The 19,771-nt window shown below is 47.4% G+C and overlaps 1 protein-coding gene across 1 annotated transcript in view; it reads left to right on the plus strand.

The window, feature by feature from the left end:
- LRP4 (LDL receptor related protein 4) overlaps positions 1 to 19,771 on the plus strand; it is a gene marked incomplete at its 5' end in the record, with an annotated part of 60,421 nt that overhangs the window by 2,604 nt on the left and 38,046 nt on the right. Inside the window, one exon of the mRNA XM_019519952.1 lies at positions 18,864 to 18,980. Coding sequence (XP_019375497.1) covers positions 18,864 to 18,980 — 117 coding nt within the window. The remainder of the gene's footprint in view (positions 1 to 18,863; positions 18,981 to 19,771) is intronic.

A 19,771-nucleotide genomic window follows, 5' to 3' on the forward strand; every position in this document is an offset into this window, starting at 1 on the left:
GGCATGGTGTGGGAGGTAAGAGGGGCTAAGGTGACCCAGCAGGGGAGCGAAGGCGTGGGGAAGGGCATGTGCCTCCAGAGATTTCTGCGCCTATAGCAGGTCATGAGCCTGCAGCTGGGCTGGACCAGCTTTGGGCAGGAGCTGCCTCCATGGCCTAGCGGGCATGCCCTCTCATGGGAGGAAGCGCCACACCACCATGGCCGCCCAGATGAGATGCCCCCTGCTCACCTTGCAGCAGTGGAGACACAACTCCGTGCTGCTGTCATGCCTCCCCATGGTGGCATGATGCTTTCCTTCCACACTGAGTTCCACCTGCTGGGCCACAGAGGCAGCTCCTGCCTGGAGCTGGTCCAGCCCAGCTGCAGCCCTGCACTCAGCTGCAGGAGCAGAAATCTGGGGGATCACATCCCTGCCACATCACCTGTGTCCCCCTCCCCTACCCACATGGCACCTGTGCCGCCTTTCCCCACATACTTGGGGGAGGGGACAGTGGGTCAGGAGTGAGGGGCACCAGCAGGACTGTGGGGAGGGAGGGGGTTGGGAGTGAGGGGCACTGGCAAGTCCAGGGGGACTGTGGGTTGGGAGTGACAAGCACTGGCAGGGCTGGGGGGGCTGTCTGTGCGTTGGGAATGAGGCCACCATCAGGGCTGGGGGGGCTGTGGGTTGGGAGTAAGGTGCACTAGCAGGACCAGGGGGCTGTGGGTCAGGAGTAAGGGGTGCTGAAAGGCTGTGGGTCAAGAGTGAGGGATACAGGCAGGGCTGGGGGGTTGTGGGTTGGGAGTGAGAGGCAATGGCATGGGCAGGGGCAGGGCATCAGCATATCAGGGTTGCTCAGTGCCACAAAACAGTGGGGCAGGACAGCTTCAGCTGGACCCATGTCCTGGTGAGCTAAGGGGGCAGGGGAAGCTCTGGTTTTCCATGATAAAGCTGAAATCAAACTCCAAAATAAAATAAATTCTAAATACCTATCTATTGTAATAATTGAGGCACTGGTAGGCTTCCAAATTGCTTTAAAATTGGAATTATATCAACATAATATGTGTGTGTGTGTTTATAGTGGTGTTTTATTTTAATTGCAGAAAAAATGTGCATTTGGGGGGTTTAATCAGAGAATTTGCTATTTTAAACAGAGAAAACAGGATCCCTGGCCATCACTTACTTACAGCGTCCCATGCTGACCAGTTGGGGTGATCTCTATGTAGAAGAAAGAATGGACACTGATTTGACATCAACTCCAGAAACACACAAAAGCCCATGGCAGAACACTTTAACTTCCCTAAACATTCTATTACTGACCATCGAGTAGCTGTCTTTAAATTAAAAAAATGTTGTAAACTAATACAAACATGAAATTAAAGAATAAGAAATCATCACAGTCTGGATTTTGTTAACCGTGGTCTCAACAGGGATTGTGGATTCTTATCCCATTGTCTGGACTAGCTCCAGTGTCCCTCAAGATGTTAACATACTCATCCATCTCAGTTGATCTAATCAATGCACTTTTTACCTCTTAGTTGTACCCCATTCCCCTTGTCTCTCTTCTTTCTATATAAAACCTTTTCTTTCTGTCAGTTTGTTTATAGCTACTGATGAAGTAGGTTGTGGCCTATAAATCTCATGCCTCTCTGGGCCACTCAGTCTCTAAGGTGCAACCCTGCCGTACCTTCTACCTAACCTTAGACTAACATGGCTAACCCCCTCTCTATCTCAGACTGAAAATTGGGATACTGAGGCGAAAATATTTTGGAAAAGACCCTGAGAATCAGCCACCCTAAGCTGACTTCCCCGTCCTCAAATCTCCTGAGGGTGTTTGTTAATATCCAGCACACTTACGAGTCTAGGAAGATGATCTGCTTGGGGAGGGAGATGGTCTACTTGAGTTTCTCATTGAGAATCAAATGGAAGCCATACAGATTTGGGGGGTGGTAAATGTGAGAAGCTGTGATTAGATTTGCTAACCTTACTATGATTGGAGGAGCATGGCAGTGCCTAAGACTGAAGCTGGCAGTCAGGGACACTGACAATTGCAGGTACTGAGGGGAATCCCTTTTACTCTCAAGGAGAAGAGAGAACACTGCTGCAATTAGGGGATGTATAGAGGCTATTTCCCAGAAAGCAGCACATCCCAGATGGGAACAAGTGCTCCCCTCAGTCACGCTGTTGTGTGAGAAGAGCTAGAGCATACAAAAGAAGGGTAACAAAGCTGGCAAGATGGGAGGGAAGAAGGAAAGAGCTAAATTTATACAGCATAGAAAAGTGACTCAAGGGGAGAGGCTGGAACATGACCTGCTTTTGTAAATACTGCAAGGTAACAGGATAAATAAAGGAAAAGAATATTTCAGCCTACAGCCAGAGCAGGGACAGGGGTGATTGGATGCAAGAGAGGGAGAGAAAAGTGGAAGCTATATGTTTGGGGCTGTGGGACTGGTGATTCTCACAAAGGACTTCTAAAGAATACACCAAGCCCAGATCTCTGTGACTTCTCCCAATAGCCAACCTGAGAAGGTATCCAGGTTGTAGCCATATTGATCTAGAGGAAAAAGCAATCAGGGCTTGTAGTAGAAATAATATCTTTTATTAGACCAACAAGATTGAGTGCCTTTCTCAGGTTTGCAAAAAACAGTTTGACCTCAGCGAGACTGTTAGCTCCTGCTGAGAGGTTGCTTAGCTTGCATCATGTGATGTGATACTATTAGCCAGGTCAGCCTTGTGATGAGGTGAGGCTGTTTGGTTTCTTTATCTTTCAATTTACAGGGCCATGATGGGGCCCAGAAGCTCCTAGTTAAAATCATAGAATCATGGGCTGGAAGGCACCTCTAGAGGTCATCTAGTCTAGTGGGTCTCAACCTTTTTTGTACTAGTTCCCATTTGTAAAAAATATTGGCCAGCCCCAGCCCAGTAAATAGTTTAAGTAGAAAACACACAAGTATTTTGGCCCCAAAATGCTTATTACACACTACAACTTAAAGTAGCTCAACAGTCTTAATTTTAAAGGCAGAAATCAACATCACCAGGAAAACATTAACAGCAATATCAGCATGTGGCCCTCTATTACTCTCAAGTGATGTTCATCATTGTGCAATATGCACAATGCAAATTGCTGGTGCCCATCACTCTTGACTCGCAGCCCCCCCAGCCCTGCCAGTGCCCCTCACTCCTGACTCGCAGCTGCTGGTGCCCCTCAGTCCTAACTCACAGCCCCCCAACCCCTAGTCCTGCTGGTGCCCCTCGATCCTGACTTGCTGTCCCCAGGCCCTGGCTCCCCAGTGTGTGGGGTAGGGGTGGAAGTGTGGGGTGGGGGGAGGGGGTATGCACCCACAGTGGGCACAGGGTTGCAGCCTGGCCAGACTGGCATGGGAAGGAGCCATCTCCATGACCCAGTGGACAGGACCTGGAGCAGGGCATTGAGACTTGCTGCTGCTGCCATTGCAGGGACCCCAGTGTCAGCCACACCACTAGCAGCGCAAGGAGTAATGGACAGTGGGGGTCCACACTCCCCATACCTCCTCCCACTGCTAGCCACTTGTGTGCCAGGCTGCAGCTTTTTCCTGCTTCCATGGCCTGCCCTGGCCACTCCTCTCAGGCCACCCAGGCTGCGCACCACCCCACCTCCTCTCCAGGGTACAGCTGTGGCCTGAGGGGAGTGGCAGCAGTGGGAGGAGGTGAGGGCAGTGTGGCCTCTTTCCCTCCCAATACTCCTTGCAGTTTCACCACTGTGCTCTGCCCTCCTGTGCTGGGTCCTGCTTGCTGGGCCATGGAGGGGGCTTCTGCCTGTGCTGTTTCGTCAGGCTGTAGCCCAGTGCCTGCTGTGGGCACACTTTGGGGGGGGGGGGGGCATGTACCCCTCCACATATTGCCTGTAATCCCTCTGATGTGTCATCTGTGCCCTGCCCCCCACCGTCCCATAGACTTACCTGCAGGGAGCTGAAAGAGCTGTTGTCTACACTGCCTGGCTTGCCATATGCATGTGTGCGCCCCTGCCTGATCACCTTCCTTTCGCTCCCCCCAGCCCCAAGCAGTCCCTTGCAGGCTGAAACTCTGCAAGCCTGCAATGGGAAACCTACAGTTTCCCTTTTTTCTCTTTTACAAGAGAAAATCCATGGTTTTCCACGTTTTTCCACGATTGTTTGCAACCCTTCCATTTATTCTTGCGACCCACAGGTAGAGAAACACTGATCTAGTCCAAACTCCCTGCCTGTGACTGGGTTGTCCCTATCCGAACCATCCTACACAAATTCATTATCTAACCTATTAGTAAAACTACACAGTCAACTCGGACACAACCACAAGATATAACACACTAACCTTGCCACAGTTAAAGTAGGGGGACCATGATGGCCCATATCCTGCTGCTACAAAGGTTAAAATATTCTTGAGGCATCGAAGAAAGAGGGCCATGCCCCTACTATGCAGGAAGGCAAAAGCCCCCACAGTCCATGCCAATTTGACCATGGGGTAAAATTGCTTCCTGACCCCAAATATGATTATTGACATAGGTGACTGTTGCGGGGGGCACAATTTAAAGGTTCTGGTAAAAAAAAAAAAAAGGGGGGGGGAGAATGGAAGTGTGGACTCCCTTGAATCTTTCTCTCTCCCTCTATTAGCAGTACCGGATCCCACCTGAGGCAGCAGCAACAGCAGGGACAGGATAAGGTGCTGCTATTCAGCTGTGCTCTGCTGCTGGTGCTCTGGCAGCCTCTGACCTCATGGGGAGTTGCAACAGGCTCAGTCTGCTGACACTGGGCTGCCTGCCTGCTGCTGCTGCTCACTTGGCCTCTGGCTGTGGGGGAAGCCAGAGCAGCAGCAGCAGAGCCATCTTTCATGGACACAGTAGACATGCTCCACAGACCCCCAAAAATCTGGGGGAGCCCCTGTGTGCTCCCCCAGTGTGTCACCTATGGAGATTTGGTCTTGGCCTGAGTGGAGGGGCAAGACCCTGTAGCCAGATTTAAGTCTCAGGAGAAACACTGGCACACCCCAGTCAAAATCCCCAGTCTTGGCTGCAGCCAATACCCAGTGCTTCTGAAGAAGGCTTAAACCAGCATTCAGATAATTAATAAATGTGTTGAACAACACTGCGCTGAGGACAGACTCTTGCTGGACTCCACTCAGTCTCCTGCCATTCTGACACTGATCCATTTATAATTACCCTTTGTTTGCAGCTATTGAGCCAGTTGTCTAACTATCTTATCTGTTGTCTAAGCCAGTAGTTTTTCATCCCACATTTCTCCAATTTGATTATAAAAAGGTCATGTGAGTCTTTGTTGAAAGCCTTGCCGAAGTCCACATATACTATATCCACAGCATTCCCTTCATCTACCGAAGTGGCTGTTTTATCGGAGGAGATCAAGTTTCACACAATTTCTTGTTCTTAGTAAATTGCTGCTGGCTGCTTGTGATCAGTCTTTCCTCCTCCAGATACTTCCTTATGATGTGTTCCAGTAACTTCCCAGGTATTAAGGTAAGGCTAACTGGTCTGTAGCAACCTGGGTTCTCGTTTTCACTTTTTTTAAAGAAGGGCACTACACTGGCCCTTTTATACTCCACTGGTACCCCACCCATCTGGCACACCTTCATAAACACTGCTGCCAAAGGCCCAAGATCTCCTGTGCCAGTTCCTTCAGTATCTTGTGATGAAATTCCTTAGTCCCTGCTGACTTTAATTCATTCAGACCCATCAAAAACTCTCTGACTGTGTCTTTTGTTATGTCATCTCTCAGCTTGTCTCCTTCTTTATCCAAATAATCTTTATTAGTTGCCTGGTTGTAGCTTAATTTTTTTTGTGAAGACTGAGGCAGTGTAGCTGTTGAGTAACCCTGCATTCTTTGCATCTTCTGTGCCCTGGCTGTTTAACGGTGGACCCACAGCTTCCTTGTTCTTTCTTTTCTTGCCATAATTCTTATAGAACCTCCTGTTGTCACTTCCCTCTCCAGGTGCAGCTCATTTTTCACCTTTGTCTTCCTGGTTTTGTGCCTGAGGTTCTTCTGTTTTCAGACAAGCTTCCCTGGTTATTTGCCTGTTTTTCTATTGCCTGTATATTTTCCTTTTGCAACTGAGGCATCTAGAAGCTCCTTGTGCATCCACATTGGTCTCACTATTCTTAGATTTCTGTTGGGTTGTAGAAGTTTCTTGTTGGGCTTCCAGTACTATGCCCTTTAGAAACTTCCAGTCCTCTTGGGTGACTTTATCCTTCTGTCTTCTCATGGCATGATGCCTATTAACTCCTGAAATTGGTGAAATCTGTCATTTTTTAAATCTAGTATCTTAATTCTGCTGACCCATGCTTTCCCGGTCCCAGAATTGCTAATTCTATCATACTGTGATTGCCTCCTCCCAGGTTTCCCATCACCTTCACATCTTCCAGTCCTTTTTGGTCAGGACAAGATCCAAAAGAGATGATCCCCTAGTTGTATCTCAACCTTCTGGAACAGGAAGTAGTCCTCCACACAAGTTAGAAACTGGCTCAACATTTTATGTTTGGTTGCATTTTTTTTCAGCAAATGTCTAGGAAATTTAAATCTTCTATCAGTATTATCTTATAACTTTTAGATAATTTTGTCACCTCCTTGAAGATTATCCAACTTTTCCTTCCAAAAGTGCCCACCTTTTCCTTCTTCCTGAACCAGGGAACAAATACATGTGTGTTTGACATAGTAGGTGACACCATCACTTTTTCTCCCAACCCTGTTCTTCTGAAATGGATTGTAGCCCTCAATGTTGACATTCCAGTGATAAGAGCTATGGCACTCGGTCTCTGTGATAATCAGATTATAGTTCTTTTCACAGGCTGTGACTTCCACCTCATCTTTTTTATTCTTCATATTTCATGTATCTGTATATATACATAGGATGTATTTTGCATTTTGACTGACTTGTTTCCCTTTTGCTTCACTTGTTGCTGTCCCGTGGCTTTCTGTCCCTTTCCCAGAGTTGAACTGCTTCTTTCAATCCTTTCCCCTTTGGATTGTTTGCACTGTCCTTGAAGGATTTTATTTACCACACCTCTTGAAACCTAGTTTTAAAGCCCTCCTTATTATGCTGGCCAGACAATGCCCAAAGATGGATCACGTGTCTTGATAGTAGTTATTCTCCCCAGAATATCCAATCGTTGTTGAAAAATCCAAAGCCTTCACGTCAGTGCCACCATTACAGTCATGTGTTTACTTCTATGATACAATGGTCCCTGCCTGGGCCCTTATCTTCCATGGGGAGGATTGATGAGAATGCTGTTTGTGCTCCACACTTAATCCTGCTGCCAAGAGCCCCATATTCTTCTCCGATTGATTTAGTGTTGTTCCTGGCAGTATTGCTGGTACCTACGTAAACCAGGGGTCTGAGGGACGGAAGAGCTCTGGCAATTTTTCTGACAACCTGAATTTGGGATCCAGGCAGACAGCACACTTCTTGGGACTCCAGGTCCAGACAAAAAATTAGTTCTTTTGATCCCCACAGAAGGGAAACTCCAATCACCACCACTCTTCTCTTCCTTCCTGGTGTAGCGGTCTTAGAGGCCCCATTTCTGAGGCCCTGCACTTCCTGCTGTCTAGACTGCTGAGTCCTCCAATGCCTGTTGATGTCCTCACCTCTGTCTTTTCCTCAGCTGTTCCACTGCAGAGTGCTTGAAAACTGTTGCTGACTTCAGTCTGTTCCCCTTGAATTCTGAGGACCCTCTTAAGAATCACGTGTTGCCACTTCTCTTTTCTGTTTGGCCTCTCTAGTGCCAGTTTCTCATAACTCCTATTCAAGAAATCTTTATTTTCCTTGATAGCATGCAGTGTGGCTGTCTGTTCTTCCAAACTTTCAATCTCTTCTTTCAGTATTTGAAACCAGCTTACAGTTGGTCTAGCTAACTTCCAAGGGAAGTGGTGCTCGCTCCTACCCTGGGGGTCTTCAAAAGGAGGCTAGATAATCACCTAGCCAGGGTTGTTTGACCCCAGCACTCTTTCCTGCCCATGGCAGGGGGTCAGACTTGATGATCTACTTAGGTCCCTTCCGACCCTACCGACTATGAAACTATGAAATAACCTTGACCCTATGGGAAGAAAATGAATGTGGCACATCCCATGCAGGTCACAACTGCTGACTCAGCCTCCATGTATGTCTCCTTTGTTCCCTGGATGACACCTTGGCTATAAAAACAAAACAAAACACAACACACAAAAAACCCAAAGAAAAAGGAAGGAAAAAGAAAGTTAATTGTATAGAATCTAGGTTAAGAAAAAGCTCTCAGCGATGTCAGAAATTGCTCAGTTTTCTCAAGCCCATTGCAAATCCCCTGATTGCAACCTTTTCTTTCTTGCTTTCTTGTCTCCTTGCTTGCTTTTTTTCTTCTGATTTCAGGCCTTGTAATTCTCAGGTAACCTTTTTTTGGCACAAATGTTGGGGCATGGGATAGAATTATGCTGACTGGTTTCACATACCAACTCAGCAAAGGTTTAAAGGTCCTTGCAAACCACAGAGCTAGGATTCAGACTCAGAGGAGCCATGTCTGCTCTGGCCTATGAATCTAGTTCTATAGAGCTATTTGTGTGCTCTCTTCTAAAGTGGTGAGGATGAAATAATGATGAGCTCCTGAGAAGATGAGCCCGCTTCCCTAACGGTAGGAGGATATAGAAGCTTTAGAGCTTATGACCCCAAAGGAAATGATGACTGAAATCCAAAGGCATAGAAAAAATGCAGGGGTTGATTTTGGGTTTTTTTTTAAGATGGGACCTATGTTGTATCTTTGCATAAAGTGTGTGCTAGAGCAATTGAGCTGTGTCATTGCAGGTAACTAACTCTGCAATAAGGCTGTTTTTCAAGCCTTTTAAAATAGTAGTAAGTACATTAGTGCTGTTGTTGTTAGTATTATGGAGCATGTGGGAAAAGCTTAAAGAGGAAGGTGGAATGGAAAGCAAGATGCTCGGAAAGGGAGAGAAGTGTGCTAGCCCAAAGCAGATGCAAAGAGAAACACTCAAAGGAAAACACTGCTTTCTTTTAAGAGTGGGGCCTGGTATTGGTTTTCAGTTCCCAGTCCAACCGTGGTGGCAACTAGCCTTCCATATCAATCTCCCCTTCAAAATCAGAAAACTTCCACTTCAGCTGAAAGCCTGTGGTTGTGGGTATAGGGCAGAGGTCGGCAACATTTTTGGTCAGATTGCTGAAAACATCTGCTACCTTGACTTGTAAGATGTTGGTGTGCCAGGGGTGAAAGGGGATGGGGAGTAGGCTTTGCAAAGGGCCCAATCGTTGTTGTAGCAGCACACCCTGGTCCCTTTCCTGCAGTCCGCCCCAAGGTGCGCCTGCTGCCAGCATTAAAGCCAGGCTGAGGCTCCACAGACCTGGGTGCAGCTGCATGCAGCCTCCTGGCTGCCTGCCATAGCCAGCCTGGGCTCTGGGCAGGCCCCTGCTACCTACCACAGAGCCCCACCTGCTCACAGCAGGCAGCAGGGAGGCTGCAAGCAGCTGCACCAGGGTCCACGGAGCCCTGGCTCATGGGTGGCTGTGGGTGCATGCACACCTCAAGGCAGATGGTATGGAAGAGGCCAGGGCTGCACTGTCACAACAAGGATTGGGCCTCTCATGGCTCCCCCGCTATGTGCCCTGAGGCATACCTATCAAGTAAAATGCCTTTGTATGCCATGCAAAGGCACACGTGCCAGTGGTTGCCTACCCCTGATATAGAGTACCTTTTGATGTAATGAGAGGGACTATTTCAATGAGCCTTAGCATAGCTTTTTCTCCACTGGCTGCTATGAGACAAATGTTCATGGTTTGGGGTCAGTTATGGTGCCCCCCTTCCCCCCCAGCTGTTACCCTTTTTGTATGCATGAGTCTCTTTTTCCATGACACACTTCCCCATGGGCCTGCTCAACTTCATCATCACAGGTGTGGGCTGTATGACTGGCATGGCATCTTCTCCTGACCCTCAGCATAATCACTGACGGTCTGGGCAAGGAGCTCCTTCCCTCTCCCTACCTGTCTGAGGCAGGGACTGCTTCACTCCCACTGTTGAACCCCTGCTGTGAGGGGTCCAATTAGTCCATGTCATATTTGCTTCCTGCTCTGGATCATGTTTACAAGCCAAAGTGCTGTTGTAATAATAGTAATAAGCAACCCTGCAGCTGTCACGCTAGCTTCATAGACTTTCTCTGGTGTCAGTTCTCTGGCTCCCTGACAGCATCTGTTTTGGAACCCATTCCTGTATGTGCCCACAGCAGCTCAGCTGCCTGCATGCCCTGTGCCAGCAGAGGCTGCTTGAGACTGTCCCTAGTCAAAGCAAAGTGTAGACAGATAACCGGTCTTCATTTCTTCTGCTTGTGTTTGTTTCTAAGTCCTTCCTGGCCCCTTCCCAATAGACAAGTTATTGCTAATGTTGTTTTCCACTCTATGTGGTTGGGGTGCATAACGGAATAAATTCAGCCTCAGCTTTGGTAAATCAGTTGTTTTTCTGAAAGACTTGTCTGGCTCCCTCTCAGCCCTCCTCTCTCCTATGGAGCCCTCCTGCTTTGATGAATGTACTGTATCTCTGCTTTATTAGCTCCTATTCTGCCTTTGAAAACTGTTAGCTCTGCTTGACACAGCATACTATTGTACAAACCTTCTGATTTAAGGAACATGGAGGAGCAATTGTTCTTTTTGTTTTATGGTTTACTGAAAGAGGTTCACAATCTGCTCTGAGCTCAAGTGTAGATGCTTCTTGAGTCATCTCAGTGTGTGTCGCTTGTTTTGTTAGATGTTCTCTTGGCTTTTGTCCCTTTTTCACTTACGAGAAGTAAGCCATGTGCATGACAGGCATTGGCTCAAATACTTTTTCATCTGGGATGGATAAGTTTAGCAACAGTAAAAGAATCCTTACAGGAGCCTTGTGCTGTAGTCAGTGTAAATGCATAGTACCCTAAAACACCATTCAGAAACTAGGAAGCTCAGAGTTCAGTTTAAACTTAAGAGAAATCCAACTTTGAAAGTCAGGAAATTCAGAGTAAAGGTACTTGGCGTACATTGTGTCTACGGCTGAGAGACACCAGCCCAGTCCTGGCTTACTCTGGGTGGGGCTTAGTGTACCCCAGAATTTTAGCTTTGTGTAACAGCTTTGTATTCACAGGCATCTGCAAGATTATGGTAAATGAAAGAAACCACATTACAAAGGATGCGGTGCTTTCCCAAGCATCAGCCCAGGCCTTTTTAGAATCACAGAAGATTGGGCACTCATCTTGAAGCAGTGGTTCCTTTGTATTTCTGTCATGACCTTCTATAAGTCTCTTGGGACAGTTAAGATATTTCAACAGTGTATTCAAACACAGCATTCAGTGGTAGTGATGGAAGAAATATTTCCTAATTTTTCCTTGAAGCTGAATTAATGGCCTTTACTCTCTGTCCTGGGCCTGCTGAACATTGTGCTAATTTCCTTTAGCTAGGAGACCATCACTGAATTACCAATCCTATGTGGTATCTTTGACATCTGTGTAGGGGTCAGACTTACGTGAGAGACTCCCAGCTGGAGAGCAGCATGGTAAACTGCTTGTGAGGCTCAGTGCCAGCCTGAAGTTAGTGTCGTGATATGTCAATATGGATTTCATGAAGTCTGTAAAAAGGAATGTCTTGCTCCTCATGTGACTGCATAGACAGTGCTGTTTGAACTAATTTCCCTGCTGTGTAGGGCTAGGAGGCATTTGCTGCTTTGGCTATGAGACAACCTGGGTCCTGTACACTGCAAGGTTTGGAATGTTTCAAGGATAGGGCGACATGATTCAGTCTTTGTTTCCTATTGCATGCCAGTGTCCTCTTGGCCAAAAATCCTGCTTTGTACGGCTGGAGGCAGGTGGAGTAGCAAGCCTGTCATAGACCTAGCCCTGCTCAAGCCTTGGATAATGTCCAGTGACCATGCAGCAGGGGCAAACACAGGAGGATTGGCCTTTTTATGTTGCTGAGTTCTGGTGGCTGATCCTTAGCCAGTTAGGCTCAACTGTGAGAAGTCTCTCCCTGTATCCCCAGTTTTCCACTAAGTGTCTCTTCTCTAATGGAGCTGGCCCTCCTCTCCATGGACTGACACCTTGATGGGGTGGAGAGGCTTGCATGCACTGATGGCCCTAAGAGCAACACCATGAGGAGTCTTATATTCCTGGTAGGGTCACCCATGGCGGTGTAAGGTCAAAGGTGAGGTACCAGACGAAGAACAGGTCAACACTACACAAAGACCTCAATGGTGGAACAGGTGGATGCAGAAGGCATTCTTCTCAATGGCTGCTAAGGCAGATGAAAACTGTAGTAGAAGTTGTCTTGGATCTCCTTGCCAATGGACACAGGTTTCTCCTCCACCAAGATCTGTGCAATGGCCTCCTCACATAAAACAAGTCATGTGCAGTCTTCTCCCACTGGTCCCACTGGAGCTAACCCACCCTTCTGAATTCTCTGCATTTGTCTTTCTTCAGCCCTATATTAGAACCTGCACTGGCTTATTTCCTGTCTATTTACACTAGGAAAATGCTGTGCCGGCATTGCTAATATTAGGAGCTTTTCTGAAGGTTGGCCTTGGGTGTGTTTTACCATCCTGTTTTCTAATCCTGATGTGAGTAGGTAGTGAAAATATTAGAGTTCAGGCTGTGAGTTTTCTCTAGTACAGAAGATGTCTACAAATATTTCTGTTAGGGGTGTACTGCTAAATATTTTCTTGGCCAGTACTGATAACCAATTATTAACCAGTTATATTGGCCAATACAAATCTGATGTCCAATTTATAGGAATGCAGCCAGGCAGTATAGAGAGCAGCTCCCTGTAGGTAAGTCTGTGGAGGGGAAGGGGCATCAGGGGTGCAGATCGAGGCTTCCATGGTGAGGGAGGGAGTGGGGCAGGGGCTGGGGCACTGCCCAACCAGGGTAGTGAATAGGATACAGGGCGGGGATCGGGATAGAGCCGCGGGCAGCTCGTCTAGGGGATCAGCATCCTAGCGCTTAAAAATGGCAGCGGGGGCACTTGAGCTTTAGTTCAGACGCTGCAACCACCATTTTTAAGCTCAGGGTTGCTTTTAACCAGAGCCAAGCGGGACGAGGGCAGATATGGGCTGCACACTGTGGGCTTGGGGCTCCACATCAGCTGCCCACCCAGCAGCAGGAGGCACAACTTGCCACTCCCACTGCTGCTGGGTGGGCAGGGGACATGCAGCCAACCTGTAGCCCCCGGGGTAAAGGCAGCAGAGCAAAGAGCCCAAGCCCACAGCGGGCAGCCTACTTCCATCCCGTATACAAATCTGGGGAGGCTCATGTACCCTCATGCCTCCCCTGGGGGGTACACACAGTGGTGGGGAGCTGCCACTTTCCCACGCAACCCTTGGATGAGCCACCCGCAGCTCCGTCCTGTTCCTTGCCCTGGCCCCAGGTACCATTCACTGCCCGGGCTGGGTAGCACCCCTTAACCTGCCCCACTCCCTCTCTCACCATGATGGCCTCAATCTGCCTCTCCCATGCCCCTTCCTCTCCACAGACTTAGCTGCAGGGTGCTGCTCTCCATGCTGCCCAGATGCATTCCTGGCCACATTCATGTGTGTGGCTGCACACATGCACGTGGAGTCCAGGGGCACCAGCCAGAAGGCATGTTGTATTATTGGTGACATTATTGGCTACACCAGACACAAAAAGCCGGTAGCTGATAATGTTAATTTTCCTTTTATCAATGCCGATCCCATATGGCACTGATATATGAGTGCACCTCTAATTTCTGTTGAAGCTTTGCAGCCTCTCTGGGAGGCAGTAAGGATCACACCTCATTTTACAGTTAGGGAAACTGAGGTAAATAGAAGCTAGAGACTCTCCCAGATTACGAATGGTGAGTGTCAAAGCCTGGAAGAAAATCCAAGGGTCTTGACTTTGACTTCTAGCCTGTTGTGCTGAGGAGAGACTGACTCTTCTACTAGTGAGAGGGCTTAGGAGGGAGTCCCTACTGTTTATCTTTCATTGCCTCTGCTGACTTAAAAATATTTTTTTCCCTTCTGACCTTCTAATGGGAAGGCAATTTGAGGAAACAAACAAAAGGAATGTGGTAGATATGAGTTATATCTCCATGCCTATATATATGTTGATTTGCAGAGTTGTACTTCAACCTTGTTTAATTCTAAAGAATATCCTCTCCAAAATTATATCACTTTTTGTACAGAATAAAATTTCTGAGATTCTCAAAGTAGACCTTAATTTGAGATAAAATTAATTAAAATATGTCCCCTAAGAAAGTTAACTCCCTCTGTCCAGACGTTTTTATTTTGAATCATTTTAACTGGGGAATAACTCTTAACTAATTTTAATATCATGTATATGCTACATCTGAAAAGAATTACTTTGTAACTTTAATTAAAGTAATGGTTTTTGTTTCTCGAAGTGGTAGATTTATTATTCCCAGGTAAACCATGTTAAGAATAATTTATATTCAGTTGAAAGTATGTACCAGTCATTTTTAAAGGTAAAACAAAGCTTTACAAATCCAGAAAATCAAGAGTTTAGGCTAAATTTAACGTTTAGGATTTTTTTAGGGTATGGAAATGCACAGGTAAGAGATCCAACCTCTTAAACTATGCTATGTAGTAACACCAGAAGAGTTAAACAGAGCAGGGCAGTAACAGCTTTCAGAATCAAATGAGTCTAATCTGGGGACCAGAAACTATTAAATATTCTTATCATAATTATATGGTTATTTCCTGTGTGTTACAGAGCAGAGTTAGAATTGTTTGCATGCTTTAACTGTGCATTTCCACACCTTAACATGTTTGCATTTCCTTCAAGTTTTACTTCAATTTTTAATTTCCTGGACTTGTTGCACTGGTTTGAGGAATAATTAGATCACCTCCACTGATTTTTTTTTGCCTTATTTTACTGATACAAACTTGCAACCATAACTCTCTCTTTGTTTAGGTCTGAAATGACAAGTGAAGAATATCACCTTTCTCATAATACCAAACACAGAGAGGCAGGCAATGAAACTGAGAGGCAGCCTATTAGAACTAGTAAAATAAAAAGCCTGTGGAACTCACTGCCACAAAGTACTAGCTGAGTCCAAGGATTCAACAGTATTAAAGAAAAGAAAAGAAAAAGGATTGGGTATTTATGACTAGTGTGACATTCTGTGGTGATACTAGATAGGATTAAAAATACAGTAAGAATATAAATATTTTTGCTTAGCGTACAAATCAACCTCTAGTTTACAGGTGGGATGGTGGGGAAAAAACTTTCCCTCTGGAGAGACTTTTGCATAACTGTCTCATGGAATATCTTATACTTTCTTCTTCAGCGTTTGATACTGACTTGACAGATACAGGACCCCGATGTTTTATATTTTCTGTAAAACTTTCGTCTTCTCTTGGGTTTCTCTATGTAGAGTGGGCTTTACCAGTGCTCTGCTGTCTGTCCGCTCAGTCGTGCTTGCTGTCTGCTAGGGTGAGAATGAAGCCCTCCTTTTGTATGTAGCAGTTTGTCTGTGTGGTGACCCCCTCTTTCCCTCAGCCAAGCTCCCAAAGCTTATTTTTCATATTTATGGAAAGTATGAAATCGGTTGAACTGCTCCCTGTAGAGGTGGAATTTTATTTTGTGCATTTACCTCATGGAGGGAAGCAGTTCAATGGGATAATAGTATTTGCTCTGAACCAGTGCTAATGGCCTACCCCTCGGGGAGCTTGAAGAATTCTCCCCTGGAGAGTCAGCATACAAATTCTCTTCCAGGCGGCTCCTGTGCAGCCCTTTGGTGATTAGTCACGCTGGGAGTGGGGAGAACAGACAGTAATGTGAATGCTGGGGGATGGTTTTAGCCTTAAAACTGCAACTGAGACCAGGAAAGGTCTTGGTGGTGCGCTGTGTACTGAGGCTGCATTGGGAGAGGGGACACAGCACTGAAGTTAGAAAAGCTTTTGGGATCCTCCACTCTCCTTCCCAAGGGGACAGTGCTATGATGTTCTGCCCAGAGCAGTTTTAATGTTGTATGAAGTATAACTTCTATCCCTTCCCTTGGGCAAATGCTTTATAGTCTGAGACATCTGACTGTCAGGGTGTTTTCATGTCACCTTGGCCTACTTATCTTGCATTTATTATCCATCCTTTGCATGTAGCTTGTGCAATACCCTCCATAGAGGTCAGTGAAACATCCATCATGAAAGTTCTTTTCAACAGCACGCACTTCACTTTGAACCCCCAACACTTCTATATGACTGTATTTCACACACTTGATAACTAGACACAGGCTTTAAGTGCTACGCAACTAGATTGGGGTCAGGTTAGACTTTGGGCCCTTCTAACTCCAAACCCTATGCGCAGTACCCAATCCCATGTGGTTGTAGAGCTGTAGGGAAGGGGATTTTCTTCTTTTGTCCATTTTCTTCTTCGGAACGGCTTTCTCAGCTGGAGGGTACAGAACTGCGCTAAGGTGGTTAAGGCTGGAAGAGTTTGAGATGCTGAGAACAAGTTGGAAGGTGGGAAGCCCCAGGGTCTGTGGCTGGTTGGTTGGAGAAGCATAGTCAGCATTTGCATTCTCATGTGCATAGTGCCTTACAGATACCTTAAAGAAAGAAAGCATCAAGAGGCTGAGAAGCAGAGGGGCCTTCATGTTGGGGATTTGGGGTGCAGCCTACAATGAAAGGCTGCATTTGTTTTTTTGACAAGTGTTATCCCAAGGGGCAGATGAGAGGAGAAACACAGCGAAAGGACTGGAAACTTCCCTTAAAAGAGGGAAATGGCATGTCTGCCTCAGATGGAGGGGCCCTGGGTCTTTTACATTGTAGTGCCATTGGGTTGGGAATTTTCTAGGACAGGCACTTGGTTCTCTAACATTTTAATATTATGAAGGGATTTGCATGCTGCAAGTCCTAGCAGGACAGGGGTCATACAGCCTGCATGCTGGCTCTGGCCCATGGAGACATATGATCTTGGCCCGCAGACATGGGGCTTCAGCAACTGGATTGACCCAGTTTGAATCAGAGGCAGGTGGGCACATACAGTGTGGGACCCAGCTGCCACCGCTACTGCTAGCACTGCTTTTCCTCAGAGTGGCATGGGGAGAGTGCTTTTCTGGGCAGCTGGGGAGCTTTGTCAACAGTCACTTTCCCCTGATGCCATAAGGACAAGTGCTGGCTGTGACCACTCTTCTTGTGCCAACATGGGGAAAATGGGTGCTTTCCCTCTGCAGCTGCTGGCAAAAAGGGTGACGGCAGCTGGGTCCTAGCACCCACCTGTCACTCACCAGTTCTCTGACCCAAGCTGGGTCAGTGTGGCTCACAGCCTGAAAGGATTCCCGATCCCTGTACTAAGGGGCTTGCTTGGAGAGTTAGTAAAGCTGTGAGGGCAGCGGCCTGTGGGCTCTGTGAAGCTTCAAGGGTACTGTTCCAGGCTGAGTTTTTAATCCTGTTACAGTTCCAGGTGGGTTTGATTTAAGTAGGATATCCCCTAGGGCACCTGTTACATAGGATGTTGGCAGCAGTTCTGGGCTTTGGCTGGAAAGGTAGAAAGCATAGCTAGGCAGCGTGTCCTGTCTATCCAGCAGGGCATTTGCCCCTTCCCCTCTCTCCCTGATGTGTGGCCACTGTAGTCAACCATTCCCTCCCTTCCCCCCTCCTCCCCAGCATGCATCTGGCAGAGGAGGATGAAGGAGCATAGCAGAACAGGCCTGGCCTGGTTGACAACAGATGGGAGATGCTATCAGCAGGCTGGGCTGGGCTGGGATGAAAGGGTTTCAGCAACCCAGCTTCTCCCAGGTCTGCTTCTCTTTTTATCATTGAGGTAACATTGTTCTTGGGAGAACACACCTGTTGGGAGCTGAGCCTCATACAGACCCTTTCCCTCTGCAACTGGCAGCATTTGAAAGTATAACTCTTCCCAAGCTAAGTGTTCCTCTCATCTGCGATGGAAGGACGGGGCTGGGCTAATGCTCTCCCTCAAATTCCAGCTTTGCCAGTGTAGCTCACAAATCTCTCTAGAACAGGGGTTTTCAACCGGGGGTATGCATACCCCTGGGGGTACTTGGGATGGCCCAGGGGGTACTCGGCACTTCTGCCACCACCATGCCGCTGCCACTTCTGCCACCAGCACACTTTCCAATTGGCTGTGGGGGACACCTCTCCCAAACCCACTGCTCATCAACTGGCTGCTGGGGGACTCCTTCCTCCTTGACTGGCCACCAGGGGTAACCCAAAAAGGTTGAAAACCCCACGCTGTAGAAGGATGGCATGGTATCCCCATTCCATTGCCAACAGGCTGTTGTACTCCTAAAGACTAAAGGCCCCTCTCCTCGTATCCCTACTTCCTCCAGCAGTGCCTGTATTCTGGAACCCCCTGTTCCTGGAGTAGAGTAGAGCATCCTCAGCAGTGAACCATTGTCTTTAAACTCTTGCCTAAAAGCCCCTGAAACAACACCCATTGAAAGAGATCCCCAAGCAGATGGGGCTGGTTGGATATGTGATTTGCAAAACCCTCTCTCCAATAACTTTCCTTCTGACACCCCTTGTCCTAAAAGAGCCTACAGCATAACGGAGGCAGATGATGGGCTGCGCTAGAAAGCCTGCAGGAGGGGAAAATGTGTGTTCTTAACTCTCTTGCTTGATCATTTTGAGGGAAACCTCCAAATTCCAGAGGATGCTAGGATGGGTAGAGGATTTTCTTGTGTAAGAGAGGGGAGAGGGAAAAGGAGCTGATTAGGGCATATGCTGCAATATCATGGAGGCTGTGCCTCTACCATGGCTGGTGGAATCCCCAAGGTGATGCCATACTGCCTATCCACATATTTCCAGGCACTGGCTCTTCCCAGTAGCCTGAAACTTACCTTCACTGTATTTTTTGAGAGTTTGGCCCTCATTACTGGGCGTGGGAGAGACTCTGCTGCTGACATATATCAAGTTATCTCTTTCTCTGGTGTTGCAGTGCTGCCTACTTGCTCCCCCTTGGATTTTCACTGTGACAACGGGAAGTGCATCCGCCGTTCATGGGTCTGTGATGGAGACAATGACTGCGAAGATGATTCTGATGAACAGGATTGCCGTAAGTTAACCCCTGAAGGGGAGGATGAGTTGCTGCTGAGAGAATAGATGTTGCCTTGGCCAGCTACAGTTGAAACCCGAAGGGTTTAACCAGTGATATAACTTTGTTGCAGGACCATAAAAGCATCTTCCCCAAGTCAAGACCCATGGCTCACATAATCCATATCCTGCCTTTAGCAGAGGTCATTACCTGATGCCTCAGCGGAGGGTGACCCTCCCCCATTGCACCTGGCCGATTGTGCAGCTCTGCATCGTGGGGGAGGGGTGCTTCCCTTTCCCAGCTGGAGAACAGCTTACACCCTGCTGCCTCTTAGTTAATGTCCCATGAAACACTTCCCCTCATTTCCCAACGAGCCAAGCTTCTCATGTGCTTCTCACAGAAATGCCTACCCTGTGCTAAATCCCACTGAGCAGTTTGTCTGGCTGGTTTCCTGTGGCCTCAGGTTCCCCTGTCTGACTGTTGTTGTGTGGGGCTGTCACCAGTCCTCTGCCTTCAGACTAGTTTCACCAAGGAGAGTGTTGACACTGGCCTGGCCAGAGACCTGGTCATACAGGAGCTTGTCACCCTATCCTCAAAACAGCCCTGCTGATACCACACTATCTCTGGTAGTACCTGGGGTGGTCTCATGCTACTTAAACTGATTGAAGCTGAATGGGATTATACCCTGACCCTTACAGATTGGCTCCCTCCTTCCCTCCCCTTTTGTATAGGGAAGAGAGAGGTTAGTTGGGGTCAGCTTTCATAACTAAAAGGTTGGTCACTGATTGAATTGCCCCTCCCCTCTCCACTGG

This window comes from Gavialis gangeticus, unplaced genomic scaffold, assembly GCF_001723915.1.
Source record: "Gavialis gangeticus isolate Ggan-Ray unplaced genomic scaffold, GavGan_comp1, whole genome shotgun sequence".
Classification (NCBI taxonomy): Eukaryota; Metazoa; Chordata; order Crocodylia; family Gavialidae; genus Gavialis; species Gavialis gangeticus.